Here is a 17,939-nt window from a genome sequence, read left to right as displayed (position 1 = left end):
AATGTATTTATTGAGCTAGGAGTTATGCCCAGAACTGAAGATACAATGACAAACAAGACGGATGAAGCCCCTGCCCTCATAGAGCATGAAGTCTAATAGAAGCAGATACTTAAACAATCAGCTTTTTTATTTTCAAAAATAGCTTTAATTATCTTGATAGAAATTGTGTCCACATTGTTCAAAACCCAAGAAGTACAGAAAAATATACTGTGAAAAGTTTTGTCCTCTACTTGAGCCCTGAGTGCCTCAGTTTCCCTCCTTGGAGCCCAATATTTCTAGTTTCTAAAGTAATTCCTACAGCATTATCAATGCAATACTTAGAGAAGTACAGGGTGCATGAGGGACCACTGCAGGGTCCCTAAGCCAGTCCAGGGGGTAGGGAATGAATGAATGAATGAATGAATGAATGAATGAACAGATGACCAAATAGGTATTTCCCTAAGACCCCAATTCCGCAGAGGAAGAGAAGGAAAAGTGAGGAAGGACCACCAGCCATGGACAGTGGGTTCCATAAGCCCTTGCATGGTCACCAGCTGGCCAGAACCTACCATGATCCCCAAGTCAACTCTGTCCCTTGCCAGCCCCTGATCCAGACATCACCAATTAATCCAGCAGCAGAAACATTCAGGGTGGCACATTGTGTTTAGCATCAGACCTGTATGTTTGGAATGTTCTACCCAAATCTGCACATACTTGTGTACATATCAGAACTTGTTCCCTGGTTTTTGGTTCTAAGATAAAGCAGCTCCAAAGAGCCTTGAGTCACAGACTAGAGAGATTGGCAGAGGGATTGGGAGAACTTTACTGGGAAGAGGTCCTTCCTCTCTCCAAGCTGCCATGGAATTTTTTCCAGTATCTGTCACCAGAAAGAGAGTAGAGTAATAAGCAATAATAACCCCATAACATGTCAGGTAGATACTATCTCCTTTTGGGGGGTTGAGAGACACTGAGTGACTTTGCCCAGAATCACCCAGCCAACAGAGCTGGGATTTGAACCTGTGTCTGCCTGCCTCAAAGCCCTCCTCACCCACTGCAAGCCTCTGCTCCTCAGAGCAGCTGTGCTATTTGAGCCACATCCTCCCCTCAGGGCTTCTGGGGAAGCCAATGATTCCCCTACACTAATCTCACCAAATACCCCGAACTTCCAGAGAGAAATCATTTGAATCTTTAGGATATTATAGGCATAGTACCTCGGGCCTGTGAGGTTTCCAAGGTCCTGAAACAATATAGTCACAGCCCAGAAAGATTTACTGGCTCCAAATTTTTAAAACAAAAGCGCAAAATTAAAAGGAATATTTAATAAAATAGCTATGGAGAGATTCCTGTCTACGAGTCAACCATAACTGAATCCAGCCCTTACATATTTATATATAGATATAGTATAAGATTCCTGAGAACACAGTGAACCTTCTTTTCTTTGTCTTAATGAAGTTCAGAACTGTTATAGGCCTTTCCTATTTTTTAACAACAAAAATGTATATCCTGTATGGGAAGTGAGGTGCGTTTTGATGTGTCAGGTACAACCTGGGTCTTAGGAAGGTCCCAGGGTAGCGTGAGGAGCCTGGAGAGGGGTAGGGGACAAACACTCACACGGGGGCCTGTCCTCACCTCGCAGCTGTTCTGAGATCAAGACCACGGCAGCCAAGGTCTGCAGCCCCCAGCCTTGCCCTCAGCAGCAGGGCCTCTCTGGATTTCTGTTTCCCCAGTTTAAACAAAAGCCTGAGGGATGCCTGCCCAGCAGGCTGAAGCACCAAAGCTCTGGGGATCAGGGGGAACAAAAGCAGAGGGAAAGCAGAGTGCTGACAGGGCCAGAGGCCATCGGCCACAGGGCTATAAAGGGCAGGGCCGCAGAGGAAGTGGCACCAGATGGAGACCCAGACTGTGCAGCAGGAGCTGGGTGAGTAAGGCCCTGCAGGTGTCCTGGCCCTTCCATTCCTTCCCCTGCAGAGACATGCCCAGGAGGGGCCCTGCTTTTTCTGTCTTGTGGTCAGAGCCTCAGAGGATGGCTAGAGGAGAGTAGGGAACACAGGGAGTGGGGAGGCAGCCTGCTCTTGCCACCCCAAGAGGAGTGGCAAGTGCCATTTATGTGGCAATAACCACTGGCCTAGCAGTTATGGCTGGGAGGGGGCATGGGGCTCCAAGAAATGAGCAGCTTCCTGAGGCACAGGGAGAAGCCATGGGGGGCAGGAGCTGGGAAATACTTACTCAGAGGTTCAGAATGGAAAGATAGATCACAGAGTTTACATGCATCAGTCCCTGGGCCTAACACTGGCCCCAAAGAAGGGCCGTGAATGGCTGTCCTGAACCATGAAACCTGCCTGTCTCGTTCCCTCCTCCCCTCCCTCCTATCTTTCCTTCCTTTTACACTTCCTACCATCTTTTCTGTCGACCTAACCTCTATGAGCCTCAGTATCCTCATCTGTAAAATAGGGATAATGATAGTACCTCCCTCATAGGCCTGGTGCAAAGCTCAAATGTATTCATGCATATCAAGCATTTAGAACAGAGCCTGGCATAGAGTGAGCCACTGTTGGCTATCATTACCCCCTTTTCTTGCTCACTTTCCTTCGGTAAGTCTTTTTCTTTTTTTTTAAGTGTTTATTTATTTTTGAGTGAGAGAGAGAAAGGGAAAGAGAGCATGCGCCGGGGAGGGGCAGAGAGAGAGGGAGACAGAAGATCCCAAGCCGGCTCTGCAACTGAGAGGAGACAGCCCGATGTGGGACTCGAACTCACAAACCCCGAGATCATGACCTGAACTGAAGTCAGACGCTCAATTGACTGAGCCACCCAGGCGCCCCTCAATAAGTCTTTTCCGATGCCACCCATCCTCCCCCACAACCCCGTACTGCCCGGACTTGGGGGCTCAGCACGGTGCCACATCGATCAGTCAGAGGAGACCCAGACCCTGCCATTGAGATGTTCACCCAGGACACATTCGATAGAAAGGTCGGTACTCTTATGAGTGCCAGAAATCAGGAAAGAAAGCAATTCACCACAGGCTGGAAAAGCAGCAATGTCTCTCTGAGGAGGCCAGGCCAAGGCCAGGGAGGCCTAGAAGACAGAGACGGAGGGAGGGAATGGTGGCCTGGTCATGCATGGCTGGTTGGCTGGAGGCTGTGTGGAGCCAGGTGGGAGGGCACCACACATTGGTAATATGAGGGTCTGGGCTAGATGCTTGCCAAGGAGTTTATACTGGGGTGCTTGAGACCTAGGCAATGCTGCCCCCCATAGGGGGGTTCCTGGAGGCAGGCAAGAGGGCGACAGCCACACTAATCAAGAGGTCATGTCACCTGTGCGGTGTTTCACCTGTATTACTGCTAATCCTTTCAATAACTGCACACAGAAGCCTTACTGATGGAAAACAACTAGTGAGAGGCAGAGCCAGGATCCTAACCAAAGTCTATCTGTTGGACCTGATGCCCCCTTTCCTTTTCCTGTGCTCTATCACCTCATCCTCTCCCCATGAGGCCAAGTCACTGATACGTGTTTTGTCTTCCAGAAGCCCTTCCAACCACCAAGATGGCTCAAACCAACCCCATGCCGGGGTCCGTGGGGCCATGGAAGGTAAGCTCCCTGCCATCACATGGAATATTGAGTAGTTCCACAGAGCAGAGTATGAGATCCTGCCACAGAGCAGGCCCCAGGGCTGTGTTTTTTCCACGCAACAATGACCGACCAATAAAATGCCAGTTTTAGGGGAAGGGCCTACCCACCGTTGAGATGCTATCTCAGGATGGATCTTTCAGAATACCCCATTTAGACAGAAGGATGATCTTGGAAGCCCAAATGATACCTAGTTTTCTAGGTCACCTCTCCACCACACTACTGAAGTCATCTTAAAATAGAGCAGCCCAGAGTGGATTATGATGCCATGGAGAAACCGGGGGCCCAGAAACGAAGAGATCCCACCAGATCCCAAACCAGGACTCCTGACTCCCAACCTGAACTTGATTGCAACCATTTCCTGAAGTGGCTGAAACTCAGCTTTTCACTGTTTTCCTCAACATCCCTTCAACTGGGTGAACTCTGAGGACAGCTCACAGCTTTGAGGGTCGTCCTCTAGCCAAGGTTCAAGAGCCGAGTTCTAGTACAAGGTATAAAAGGGGTTTATCACAACTCTCCCTTTATACCTTCCATTTCTGTCGAGGATGTGGCTGGAGAAGATAAGAAATAATCCACAGGAAGGCCTGGGACCCAGAATCCTTGCCTCTGGGCCACACTTCTGCAGGGAGCATGGTGGAATGACTCCACAAGTCCTTGATCTGTCCACTGGGCTAGCTTTTGTCCCTGGCAAACCATTCCCATCATAAGCAAAACCCCACAGTACATCCCTGGGCATGTAAACACCACCAACCAATGGTTAACTCAAATTCCTTCCTATCCTGTCTATACCAGAAGAGACCCTACCAGGCATCCTGGGCTATAGCTAGTGATGGAAAACACAGGGTCAGACAGAAGTTAAGCTCTTGACCTGAGCCTCTGTTCTTCCTGAGGTACCATATTCTAGCTCTTTCCCTCTCAATTCCATTCAGATAACCATCTATGACCAGGAGAATTTCCAGGGCAAGAGGATGGAGTTCACCAGCTCCTGCCCAAATGTGTCTGAGCGCAGTTTTGATAATGTCCGGTCTCTCAAGGTGGAATGTGGCGCGTGAGTATGGACCCCATAGTCCTTATTTGTGGTCTCTGCAGATGGGGTGTGGAAAGATGTTCACCCAGACTCTAGTCATTTCTTGGAGACAGGCCTCCCTATGGAAGTAATCTCAAAAGAAATCACTACATGTGTAATTTAGTAACGCAAAGCTAGAAGGAACAGGAGGTTCCTGGTTGCTTGCTAGATTGGAGAGGGGGTAAAAACATGCAGACCATGCGGTGGGGCAGTGACAGTCGTTAGATCTGTGCCTCTAGAGCCCATAGGCTGCTACCTAGGATTTTCTCAGAATAGCCACAAGACCCTTTAGTTTTTCTTGTCTACAGAAAATAGAGAGGAAACCGTCAAGCTCTTTACAGCTAACTCCTTTCCTGCATGTCCCAGGGCAGCCACTACTGGCTAATTTCTCTATGTGCGAAGGAACTCAACCCCAGAACATGAGAGCCATATGAGTTCCCAGTGAGTCTGTAGGAGTTTCTTGTTGATGATTAATATCTTTGGCAAGTTAGACTCTTACTTCCGGACTCTTGGCAGGGAGGTTGAGGCCTTTACCATCAGCCTGAAAACATGAGGAAAGGGCTCTCCTTTGGCCTAAGCAAAACTGGCTCTGCAGTGGATAGGCTTCCACAAGTTGCTCACCACCGAATTGAGTTAACCCTTTAAAGGGAGTAAAATACTTTAAGGTATCATCGGTAACAAAATTGATCTGAGGTGTTTTAATAAATAAGGTATAGGTGTGTGACAGTAGGAGAAAACCCACAAAGTTAAAAGGAAACAAGAGACTAGTAATCCATCAGCTGCCTGTTCATCCCTTTGCTTCCTTAGGAAGAAGCCAATAGGTTTGGCTGGAGCCAAAGCAATAGTCAGTCACTAGATCCTGAACCTGGAGCTCCAAGTAGAGAATAAGGTAACCTGGAGAGAAAGGAAATAAAACTTGAGACTGACTTTGCTAATACACATTTCTCAGGTCAGTGAAGTAGACCCTTTCAGTGGAGAATCCCAAAACAAATAGTCCATCTACAAACTTGCTTAATGCAGCTGCCAAGCTCATTCCCCACCTCTTGTGATAAATATTATCACTTCGTCGTATGGCTCTATTGGAATTGGCTTGATAGTTTACCCCACGGTTGACACCTAAAACAAAAGATGCCTTCTCCCTGAGGCCATGCAGGCTCTGAACACCACGATCAAACGTCACTACTTGTCTTTGGCAGCTGGGTTGGTTATGAGCACACCAGCTTCTGTGGGCAACAGTTTATCCTGGAGAGAGGAGAATACCCTCGCTGGGATGCCTGGAGCGGGAGTAATGCCTACCACATTGAGCGCCTCATGTCCTTCCGCCCCATCTGTTCAGCTGTGAGTCTCTGAAATGTTCACTTCTGTGCATGTTGGGGGGACGCGGTAAGAGAGGGTATACAGATGGATTGACATTTAGTATTACTTCTCATCAGTTATGCTGAAATGCAGCAGGAAGGATAAAAGTATAAAAGAGAAGACACTGGTCCAAGTTTGCCATTTGTTTTTTTCCCCACTAAGAGGTATTTTCATTAAGCTAAAAGCAAGGGTGGCAGGAAGTGGATACTCAAGAGCTCAGATCTTCCACAGCGCAGTAGGATAACTGACAGCTAGTTATTCCTGTGTACTTCATACGGGATAGTCTCAGCCTTAATGTTTGTGTAGTGTTTATATCCCCTACTGGACTTTAGGTTATTTCCAACACCATACACACACAGGCTTACTTGTTCTATTAATTTCTGTGATCTTTTCTCACATTAGTGAATATTAATCCCTTGGTTGGCTGTTTGCTGCAAGTACTTTTTTCCCTGCTCTTATTATATTTTCTTCATGTCTTTTGTTGTCCCAAAGTATCACATCAGTTATTTGTACATTTTTTTTTAATGTTTATTTTTGAGAGAGAGAGAGCGCGAGCAGGGGAGGGGCAGAGGGAGAGGGAGACAGAGAATCTGAAGCAGGCTCCACATTGTCAAACTCAGGTACCTTGAGATCATGACCCGAGCCGAAGTTGGAAGCTCAACCGACTGAGCCACCCAGATGCCCATTATTTGTACATTTTAAATATTATGGTATTAAACTGGATCGGGCAGGATTAATTCTTACCACCATATTGCCTGCAATATTCTTACAATCAATGATCATGTACTTCCTTCTGTAAACCAGAAGTGTTTTGAATTTGAAAAATATGGTAATTAAAGAATTAAGATGACAGCCATAATGCTTATGCCAAATGGTTTTTAAAAATTTCTGGGTTACAGAATCATAAGGAGTCGAAGATTACCATCTTTGAGAAGGAAAACTTCATTGGACGCCAATGGGAGATCTGTGATGACTACCCCTCCTTGCAAGCCATGGGTTGGCTCAACAACGAAGTTGGTTCCATGAAGATACAATGTGGGGCGTAAGTGCAAAAACAGGGTTGGGGTACATTTCAAAGTAACTCTTGCAACTGTAAGCCTTGTGAATATTAATACATCTATGGTTACATCTTATCAGATTTCATACATTAGATCATAATTGGTATGGATGGCACATTGTAGTTATTACTAATATTCAAATTTCAAGTTGTTGGCCCTCTCAAATATTCCTCTGTGGAAGCACTTATGCTGACTACTCTTTTACGTTTTTTCATGATCAAGGTTCATTTTCAACTAGCTGTAGCCATATTATGCTCATGAACAGTGCCTGGCACATTTAGAATGCCTATTGTTTTCTTAACCTACAAGCATTCTTAATCAGTTGTGTTGAGAAAAGAGGCTCCTGGCCAGGTATTGACCAGGTTCCTAATTTTAATAACCTAATGTGCTTTGGATTTTCTAGCTGGGTCTGCTACCAGTATCCTGGATACCGTGGGTATCAATATATCTTGGAATGTGACCACCACGGAGGAGACTATAAACACTGGAGAGAGTGGGGTTCTCATGCCCAGACTTCCCAGATTCAATCGATTCGCCGTATCCAACAGTAGTGGATTAAAAGCCCCAAAGTAAGAGAAACCTTGCTAAGCAATCTAGAATGAGTTTTATGTTAGCTGCTGAAATCCACAATAAATGTCATTAAAAACAACAACTGTGTAGACTGAACTAACTACCATACTTTTATATAAATCACGCTCATGGGGCTGAGAATTTATAAAGACAAGCTTCGGTAAAACTCCGAATTCCCTTTTGTATCCTTGCAGGTCACTCACCAGACCCGATACAACTATCCTAACTCAAAGAACATAAAAACATATGAAGTCTATCAGTCTACATAGTGACAGACACACTTGTAAATGTTCTCACATCTCTTCTCATTAGCTACTCTAATATGTTGGTGTCAGCATTGATTTTTTTCAACTTGTGACAAATCAATGCTAAACAAACTCAGGAAGTTTTTCAAGTAGGCATTGCCATATATTTCTACATAAAGTTACAAATAAACCCAGAATCTTGGCAACTTATTCTAGTTGCTTAATTGCTGAGCTCAATTTTGGCTTATTTCGATTAGAACATATGGCTCAATGGCACGCAAAAAAACCAGGACAGCTGTTCTCACGGCTGATTTTTCAGTAAATACGCCAATTCTAAGCACTTTGATAACCTGTATGATTTGTTTTAAAGCCATGACATACGGTCATGGTACACTTAAGATGTACATCTGACCCTTTGAAAAAATTGTCATCATCAAGGCAATAATCTTAAAGTACACAAAAGATAACGCAAACACCACTGAAACTTTAAAATTTTTTATTCAACAATGTACACTTATTGTCTCTTAATTTGATCTACAAATTTCTCAAGTTTTTTTTTTTTTTCTGATAAAATAAGTAAATCTGGGTATGGATGTAGAGTGTTTGTAATTTATATTTTTAAAACACTGAACATGGAGTAAGACATCAATAAAGGAAGATCATAGTGTAACTGACACTTCCTCAGATTCCATGACATCAGAAACAGCTATGGCAAATACCTAAGCAATTAGCAAAGGGGTAAATTTCTGGCCACTGTTCTTTTATCTAGAAAAGGCCTATCTTTTTTGACTGGGCAAAACAAACACTGAAAAAAATCTTAATTGGGAGAGGGAAGGAAAAACACCCTCCAACATAACTGTAGTCCACTAAGTATCCTTTCCCCCATATCAAGAAGAGGTAACTCAGCTCGTAAGTGCTGATGCACACAAGACACAGAAATTATTTTGCTCCTTCAGTACATACTGAACATAAGTGAACTAGTGACAGATGCTGAGGAGTAGCCATATCATCTAAGATGATGCTACACTTCCCCCATTTATGCCTTTTAAGGCCAGCCATCATGGGTTACTTTTCCAATCTTGACTACTAGATTTAGTTTTTAACTGTCACTTTCAGAAGGATGGATTTTGCGGTTTTCAAAGTCAACAACATACAGTAAGAGCATACTTGATGACAGAGAAGTAACCCTCCTCTATAGGTAGGAAAACCCTTACACATCAGAAATATTTCTTTTATATTGAGGAGCATGGGGAAAATACCACTAGCATTATCTTCTACTTAAGCTTATTAGCCTCTTCTATAAAAGCCCTAAGGAGATTACAAAACAATGTTTTAAAAGATGATTTGACAAACCTGGCCAGTACATCTACACAATCTTTTAAGTACACATACATGTGAAGTAAAGCTATTTAGTACATGCAGACTGCAGCAATTTAACCAAATTCGCCCAATTCCTAAACTTACTCTAATCAGCTTGGGCAATTTTTAAAAGATACACATTATCTTTAAAACAACCTGTGCTTTGAACTTTAAACAGTTGAATGATTCTAATCTCAAGTCATTCACTCAGTAAAACCAAACATGTGCTAAAGCAATAAAGGTAAAAAGGCTATCCTACCTTTAAACCAGGCTTAAGACAGAACTGTCACAGAACTCCATGTGGCAAAGGTCCTTCCCTCTTATTTGTTTGAATTACCTTCCATTTGTTTGACCAAATAAACCAAAATTTCCACGAGGAAGAGCATCCAAAAGTTTGTAAAGCTGATAAAACTGCCCTGTTTCAAGAAAAGCCCTTTAGTAGATACAAGTCCAGCTCTCATTCAAACTGGAGTTTATTAAATAAACTGGAGTTTATTAAAATAGGTGCCAGTTTTCCTCTCTTCTAGTTCCGCTGATGAGCTAGCCCAGAACTATTCCTTTGAGCCATGTGTCTAAGGATGGTAAAGCTAAGAACAGCAAAGTAATGAGGACAGGTCACTTCTGGTAATGACACACAAATTAAACTTTCAAAACATGTGCATAGCTTTATTCATCTACTTAGATCTAACCTTTTCATGGAGCTTCAGCAGAATTCGAGTGTGCAAAATGCATTTCTAAAACGTAATGCAAGCAAAGCTTTTCACATTTACACTGGCAGGAAATACAGAGAAACTAACAAGTCACATTAGGGAGAGTTCAGATTTTTTTTTTTTTTTTTTTAATGACAAGAATTGCACAGTTCATTATTTTGAGACAATTGTTGCAGACATAAATATTTAAAATTTTCTAAGCCAAGGTGCTTTAACAATAAAAATTTTTAAGTTGGAAAGAGCCAATAACTTGGATCATAGCTCACATAGAATTCCAAATTAAAGTGGACTCCATTATCTCCCTAGATTTTGCAAACAATGTTTTTCATAACACTTTTTTTTTTTTTTTTTTATAACACTAAAGGAGACAGCAAGCTGAAACTTTTTTCAAAGCACACAAGAAATGGTGTCATCACATTACTTGAAGAAGGTGCTGAGGGGGTAAAGGGAGTGAAGAATCCTTTTTACTATTTCCCACTACAGAACAGCCACTAACAGATTAAGAAAAAGAAACAAGAAAAAGTAAATTAAATCACCTCCCCAGTTTATAAAACAGTTCCAGTTTGTGACAAGATCTATAACTTTAAACAGAGAGCACCAGTTGGGCGATAGAATGAGCATTTCATACTGCATAAAAATTAGTGAGGTGGTGGTAAGAACCATCAACTATCTCAGGCATTACTACATGGCCTTTCCAAACTTTTTTAATATACATGCAAGGCACATTGATATAAAAATAGATCTCTGGCCAACAAATATATTAAATAAGCAAATTAAAATTTTGGCTTGGCAATATTGGCAACATCAAAATATAACCAGATAGCTTTGGACCACATATCTCATATTCCTCCACCCCATTTGGTGTTTCTTCCTCCATTATTTTGGGTTCAGTCTCCTCCAAGTCTAGGTATGTGCTTGAGAAATGACTTTTCCTCTTGTCAAGTAGCATTCCTACTATATGTAAGTTTATCTTTGCTAAGTAAAAATATACTAGAGAAGCAGAATAGCTGAGTTTTGATGGATTTGATTACACGAAATCTGATTGGCTCGGGATGGCATTATTTCTCCTCTGAATACAAACAAAAAATAAGTCCCCAGCTTATGTAGTAAACAATTATTTTCTTCCTAAAAGATAAATCAGCAACAACCAATGAAACTTCTTTTAAGCTACTCTTCCCAAATCCTCTTTTTGAGGCAGAGAGAGGGAATAATAGAAACAAAACTAAGATTTAAAAGATTTTCAGTAGTAGAAGACATTTTAAGGCCAAAAAGCATAATACTAACAGAATTTTTATTTTCCTAAGTTACTGCCCTTCATAGGCCAATACCATAAATAGTTATTTGTACTGATTCCCTCCTGAAGAAAAATTCTAAATTCATTCACTTTTGTTAGTGGCTGTGCTACAGGAAAGGTATTCAAAGCAACTTAGAAAGGTATGGTATATAGTAATGTAAAAAGTGCATCACATTCTTGATTTTCAGTTTCTCATAGCAGCAGCAGGATTAATCCAAGACAGAAAACAGTTGTATTTCCACTCTAAAAATGCAACAATTCCTAATGAAATGTATTCAAGATTATGAAAGGATCCTCCTCTACAGACGATAATTGAAACAAGACTAATATGACAAACAGGGGAAAACTAAAGGCATTCATTCATATTTACATATTAAAACCATTTTTGTTAACACCAAATCTTTGTCTGGCAAAAGAAATGTTTACGAATAAAAGACATTACTAAAGCAGTATCCGTTTTTTGGAGCCTTTGTTTAGCACCTGAGGAAAAAAGGATATATGGAAAGCTATATAATTTACCTCAAGTTGGTTTCTTGGTCTGTAGAGTGTAACTTTGATATACAACAAAAGTGAAACTGAACTGGAAAATGTTTGTAGCTATTTTAATAAGGCTGTAGAAAAGGGATACTGCATTGGAATATGTTTGTAGCTATTTTAGTAAGGCTGTAGAAAAGGGATACTGCAGTATTATAAAATGGCTTTAGAACTCTGGACATAAGCAAAATTGTATGGATAAATAGAGAAGTCTGAATCAGCAATCCCATCGCATGTGAGGATGGCTGTTCCATAGGTGTCTTGCCCATAACTGCTATTGGACACTCCCAGTAATGCAGAAGCAACATACCGCTCATGTTTCCCTGGGTGTTTCTATTATGCAGACAACTTAAAATTCTATTTATTCATATGGAGTAGCAAAACAGTGTGAAATTTAAAACTCAGTAAAGCAGTGCATTTGAGGGGGGCCAATGATTTATCATTCTTTAAAACCAGTCCAGGGTGGTCCTGGCTCTCAAACATGTGAACACATTTAAGTATATTTAAAAAGAGACATTTTAAGATATTCGAAGTATAAGCCCATCTTTCTCACCATAAAATAATCCTGGTGCTCTGCTGATTAATCACATTAATAAAAATAACATCAACATTAAGAACTAATGATACCCCATGTATCTGCAAACTTCGAGCAGCTATCACACATACTTCTAGTCTTGTCCTCTGCCCCTCTAATCTTGGGGGAAAAAACAGATGAGCAAATCCTACCCTCTTTCAAAACCCAGCAGGTTAAGTTATGGGTAGGACTGCTAAAGAACACAGCCCACCCAAAGAATCTAATTCAACTAGTACCACATCAACAGACCTGATCACAAAAATTATTGTTCATAACATGCATCTGTCCTGTTGTGCAGTTAGCATAGGTATACAAGGATCTTGTGTTGATATGGCCCAATGGCATAAACTATACTCCTAATCCTTGGAAATGGGACTTTTATTAATTTAGTTCTCTGAAGAAAGCCTTGACTGAATGATTCTCTCCTTATTTAGAATTTAAAATCAAAGTCCTCTTCCAGTTTTCCTTGCCTGTGAACACTGGGTAGGACACAAAATTTCACACTAAATGGCTTTCCTGTGTTTGAAAGTTTTTATTAAAAGATAGACCACTAGATGCCTCCAATTGGGTTAGTCACAAGATTAACAACCGAGTATGAAACTACTGCTGCTATGTAGTGTTTTGTGAAAAAACACATTTTGTACTGTGGACAATACTCCTAACTGAGGTTTGCCAGATTTTGCCTAGAAGCTGTTATTTGAAAAACCAATGCAGCACTTTTTTTCCTTTATAAAGTTTTTGCAGATTTTGAATGACTGTGTAAGCAGATGATTAGGGGAACAGCAAAATTCTACAATGGAGAGAACTTCTCCAGCCATTTATTCCGAGAGAAAACAAACTGGCATTAACAAATTTCCTAATTATTGTCTATCCCCTCCCAGAAAGGAGGAGGAAGGACTAACTACAGATGCTGTAAATATACTTCATGTGGAAGTTCATTACTAAGAAAGTCAGAGGAAAGGCTATGCAATTAACTTCAGGTCAGCAAAGAGGGGGCGAATAAAGAGAAAGATAAATACACCCTGTCTTTTGTGGGGAAGGGGAATTATTCAAGACATCTACAAGAGAGTGGTATGTGACACAAAAGCCTACAATCAAGACAGATTTAAAAAGAAATCTTCACCCATAATTAGTATCTTCATAGCTATTAAAAAAATAGGTCATGATTTCATTCTTAGTGCCATTTTTCAAATACTACCCTTTTTAAGATTAAAACCACCTGACTTTTAAATTCTGTGTAATGAAAACAAATGGCACAAAATAAATACAAGTTCATTCTCTGAATACTAATATAATGTCTTACACACATTCATTTACTAATTTTTACTATCTCCATCTGTCCCTCACACACACACACACACACACACACACACACACGCACGCGCGCGCGCGCGCACACACACACACATACATACACACACACTCCTTTTTCAGTCTTTATAATGGAGGGATGTTAAAAATCCCCTCTAGACTGTATTTGGTTTATGCTACAGTACTAATACTCTGAGTTGAAGGAAAATTCTGTATACCAAACAATAACACATTAATGTTATTTAAATGTGCTAAATTAATCACAGCTGAAGTTTGTTTAGAAGCTTACACAAAAATAATCAGAAAACAAATCAACTCTTCAGATTTTTTTTTTTTTTAATAAGTGCTCTGTAAGGAATTGTGTGAGGACCTAAGGAGAAAGACTGCGACAAGTAGAGTTAAGTGTTACCAAACAGCACAAAGGAGATTTGTCCCAAAGTCCTGCTTGTACCTAGGCAATTAAGTCCATTACCCAATGCCCAAAAATACTGACAATATGATGGGGCACTAGGATTCCCAGAAAGAGACATTCCTAACTATATATCTCTAACCATATAATCAAGGAAATTTCAGTGGAGAAAATCAGGGTGAAATGTTGCATTGTTTCATTTAGAAGTGAGACTCTCAAAAACCTTTGGACAAACAGATAAGGGATACATTCTTTTTGGCTTCTCTAAACATGGAGGCCTGAGGGCTATGGGAAGGGAAGTAGAAAGCAACAAGAGATTTCTAAAGATATTTTTTAAGTAAGTGTTGCCTCTAAATTAAAAAGCCCAATTTAGACAGGGGCTGTTTTGTTTTCTTTTTTAAATATATATTCATTCAACCTCTATGTCACAAACCCAGAAAGTTTCTTGTGAGTTGTGAGACAGAAGAGCTTTTAAATTCCAGGCAAGCAAAATGGACATTTTAAAAAAAGAAGGGGGGTGCAGGGGAATCTGGCCCTAAGGCGACAAGTGGTTACACAAGGCAATTGAACACACAGCAGAACTTTAAAACCTATAAAACAAACTGGAGTCTTTTTTTGTCCTTTAATCAACCTTATATCTTTTTTTTATAACTTTTTGAAAATTTTTATTTAAAAAAAAAAAAAACACAAAAACACAGACTTCTTTCACTTCAGTATGTGGTATGTTGCATTTTCCAGTTTGTTCAATGCTTTAAAGCTCAAGGATGCCTCTGCTTTCAATTGTACATGGGCCTGAAGCATCCTAGCTTTTGGCAAGCAGGCAGGAGACTCAACAAAAATCAAAATAGGAACAAGGCAGACTAAATGCAGGGCACATCTGTAAACATATTATACATTTGAAAATTACAATATCAGTAAAAGTGATACAGTTTACAGGTGAAATGAAACTATCTGGAACTGGCCTACCACAAGTTTCTGAACCTGGACTGATACAATAAGTTATTATATATATATATATTATGTATAAAAAGTTTTGTTTACATCAAGTGGAATTGGCAATCCATGCTTATACTTTTAAAATCTAAGCAGGGCAGAAATCCAGACTAAAGATATTTTCTCTACTCTAAGTTGAGTCCAACAGCTTCTTTCACAAACTACTTGTTAAAAGTCTCAAATAATCAACAAAACAAGAAAACTCATCCATACTACAGTCGCTCAAAACTGGACATTTCTTAAGCAAAGGGTTTGAGCAAAAGTAGTTACCTTCTCCCCCAAATACCCCAGGGGATCCAGTCTACTTTTATTAGAAGACTACACCTCTCTCTATATAAATGCCCTGCTTTTTTTAACCTGTATTTGACATACATGGATATACTAATTTCTGTGTGTGTGTGATGTGATGCTATGTCAGGCCAGAGAACTTGTTTTTATGCCACTAACATCACCCAATCTTAAATTGGACCCTTAGTTTCTGCACACACACAAAAAAAATTTATTTTAGCATGCTATATACAAGCTGCAGTGCAACAGGATGGCAATGTGATGATAAGACAGGGCTAATGCTCTTCTCTGCCCAAAAGAAAATTTCCAGAATTTCACATTATTTTCCTTAAAAAACCCATTTTGCTCTAGTAATAAAATATATTTATTAAGATATAATTAGAAGCTAATAAGCTCAGAAGTATAGTTTGCATGGAAACACACCTTCTGCAGGCAGGGTTTATCACCTCCTCACTGGCTAAAAACATGAAAAGTCTTCTAGTTTTCATGGAGTTTTTTCTTCCCCTTTTAGATATTTCTGAGAAATTAAAAGAGAATTTACAGAAAGGTACAGAAGTTTCTCTTTTGATGTTCAATGAAAAACAAGGAAAACAGCACATTTAGTGTTAGTGACAGAGAGCAAGTCTGGAGCACCTACAGTTGAAAAGCAGAGTATATTTTTGCTCCCACTTATACAATTACATTAAAATATGGGCAAAGGAATATTTTTCCATATTAAATATCTAAAGCCAATTGTTTGTTCTGTAACTTTTCTTTAAATGACACTCATGGATTCTTCACTTGTTAAAGTCCAATATGTAACCAAAGCCAAGTGAACTATGTACCACCAACTATTCCAGAATTATAGAACTTCAATGCCCTCCCCTATCCCCACCCCACAAAAAATAAAAGGAAAGAAAGAAAATTTTCCCCAACACCCCACAGAGGCTGCTTAACTCCTGGCAAGACATGCAAATCATATTCGCTAAAAAAAATACACCCCTGCAAACTTCAAGGCATTTATCCAGCATTCTCGCAGGGCTCAAAGTATAACCAAAAGATCAAAGGAGGAGTGGGGGAAATGTTGAATCATTCTGGGTTCCCCGTGATTAGTGTATCACTTTAGTCACAGAACAAGATACAGAGATCTTTTAAGTGGATTTGCCTTTCCAGTGGGTCATTTGTTGCCCAAGTTGATGACAGCAGGAACTTTAGAACCACGCTTGGTAATAAGTCTGTATTCATTAATCACTTGCATTCACACTTAAAAACAAAAACTAACAAAAGAAAAAAGAAAAAAAAAAAAAAAAAACTATTCAGTACCGGAGATTAAATAACCATGTGTAGTCTCTTGAAATAAATTTTGATTCCTTATGAAGTCTAATTACTTTCAGTTGCCTTTTTTTAAATAACTATATATATATATGTATATATATATATTTGTATATATTATCCTGTGATTCTACTTATGGTTCCTCTGCTGCGTTGAAGATCTAGGAGCATAAAAGCCTTGTGTCCCCCATGAACGGTGGCTCTAATGCTGCAGAAAGGTTACAAATAGGCAGTCTGGTCCTTCATTGATCTGGACTATCCATGGCTTCATTGTAAGTGATTATCCTTTTGGGATCTGGAAGGAAGGTTAAAAAATAAATACATAAATAAATATAAGGTTTGGAATCCCAAAATGCCCATGTTCCACAACAAATTCCAAATAACCATCATCATTTTAGCTGCCTCTTTTTTTTTTATGAAAACAATTTAAAGACCACTTCTTTGTAGTAACACATGTATGATCACAACCCAATAGTCTGGCATATCCAGCAATAGGGTCCTCTAACCAGTGAGGGCTTCAACTCCTACAGATTAGAGAGGGGTTGAGTTCAGTTAACAAGGGTTATTTCAACGTGTTTCTCCCAATTATAAAAGCAGTACATTTGAAAAAAGCGAAAAACAAAAAAAAAGCTTCAATAATCAATAATCTAATACTAAAATAAACACTTGGATTTACTTATTTTTGTTCTTAGCAAAATGAGGCCAAAATTTATTTTAACCATAGTGGACTGTCTAGTAAGGAACTGTTCCAGTTGGTATCTAGCACCAAAAACTTCAGGTTAAGTTTGGCAAAACTATCCGTTCAGTTCTAAACATGACTTATTTCTTCCTTCCTCCAAATTTCACATAGAACCACCAGTCTTTATTCTTACCAGTAGCAAAAACCTGTGATCACCTGGGTTCAAAGTATAAAATAGTCAGAATATGTCTAGGCAAAAATTCCACTGTTCTTCTGAATTCCAATTATTTAGCTGTATGCTACACCCTCTTCTGGAGAGGCAATGATTCTATTGCACACCATTTCTGCCTATCATATGAATTTTTAAAAGTATACATACTTTTAATAAAAAATAGGAAACCAATAAAACATGTCACCTAACGGAAAAGTATATAAAGACCTAAAAATAATATTAAAGATCTCAAGCTCACCTCAGCTTAAGAGTCAATCTAATTTAGTGCAGAGATAATATAATATCCTTTTTAGGACTGCAACAGCCATGCTCTAGCATCCTGCCATGAATATAATGCTCATTCTTAA

At 39.9% G+C, this 17,939-nt stretch overlaps 2 protein-coding genes across 2 annotated transcripts in view; one reads left to right on the top strand and one right to left on the bottom strand.

Moving 5' to 3' along the window:
* The first annotated feature begins 1,866 nt into the window (after positions 1 to 1,866).
* Positions 1,867 to 7,729, top strand: CRYBA1 (crystallin beta A1). The gene is made up of 6 exons (XM_025916807.2): positions 1,867 to 1,897; positions 3,500 to 3,564; positions 4,533 to 4,651; positions 5,866 to 6,007; positions 6,925 to 7,067; positions 7,487 to 7,729. The coding sequence occupies exons 1-6, from the start codon at positions 1,867 to 1,869 to the stop codon at positions 7,632 to 7,634; spliced, it is 648 nt and encodes a 215-aa protein (XP_025772592.1). The 3' UTR covers positions 7,635 to 7,729.
* Positions 7,730 to 8,377: 648 nt separating this feature from the next.
* The window catches only part of NUFIP2 (nuclear FMR1 interacting protein 2), a 31,125-nt gene continuing 21,563 nt past the window's right edge, over positions 8,378 to 17,939 (bottom strand). Inside the window, exon 4 of the mRNA XM_086686454.1 lies at positions 8,378 to 16,976. Coding sequence (XP_086542580.1) covers positions 16,924 to 16,976 — 53 coding nt within the window. The 3' untranslated portion in view covers positions 8,378 to 16,923. The remainder of the gene's footprint in view (positions 16,977 to 17,939) is intronic.

The sequence above is a fragment of the Puma concolor genome, chromosome E1 (assembly GCF_028749965.1).
Source record: "Puma concolor isolate L17-30 chromosome E1, mPumCon1.1.hap2, whole genome shotgun sequence".
NCBI classification, from domain to species: domain Eukaryota; kingdom Metazoa; phylum Chordata; class Mammalia; order Carnivora; family Felidae; genus Puma; species Puma concolor.
This window is presented reverse-complemented; position numbering and strand designations above follow the sequence as displayed.

Bases quoted from the DNA above. Each gene is read 5' to 3' on its own strand.
- CRYBA1 (XM_025916807.2), top strand. From the start codon at position 1,867: ATGGAGACCCAGACTGTGCAGCAGGAGCTGG. The intron at 1,898-3,499 runs GTGAGTAAGGCC...TTTGTCTTCCAG, and splicing joins GACTGTGCAGCAGGAGCTGG to AAGCCCTTCCAACCACCAAG. The intron at 6,008-6,924 runs GTGAGTCTCTGA...TCTGGGTTACAG, and splicing joins TCCGCCCCATCTGTTCAGCT to AATCATAAGGAGTCGAAGAT.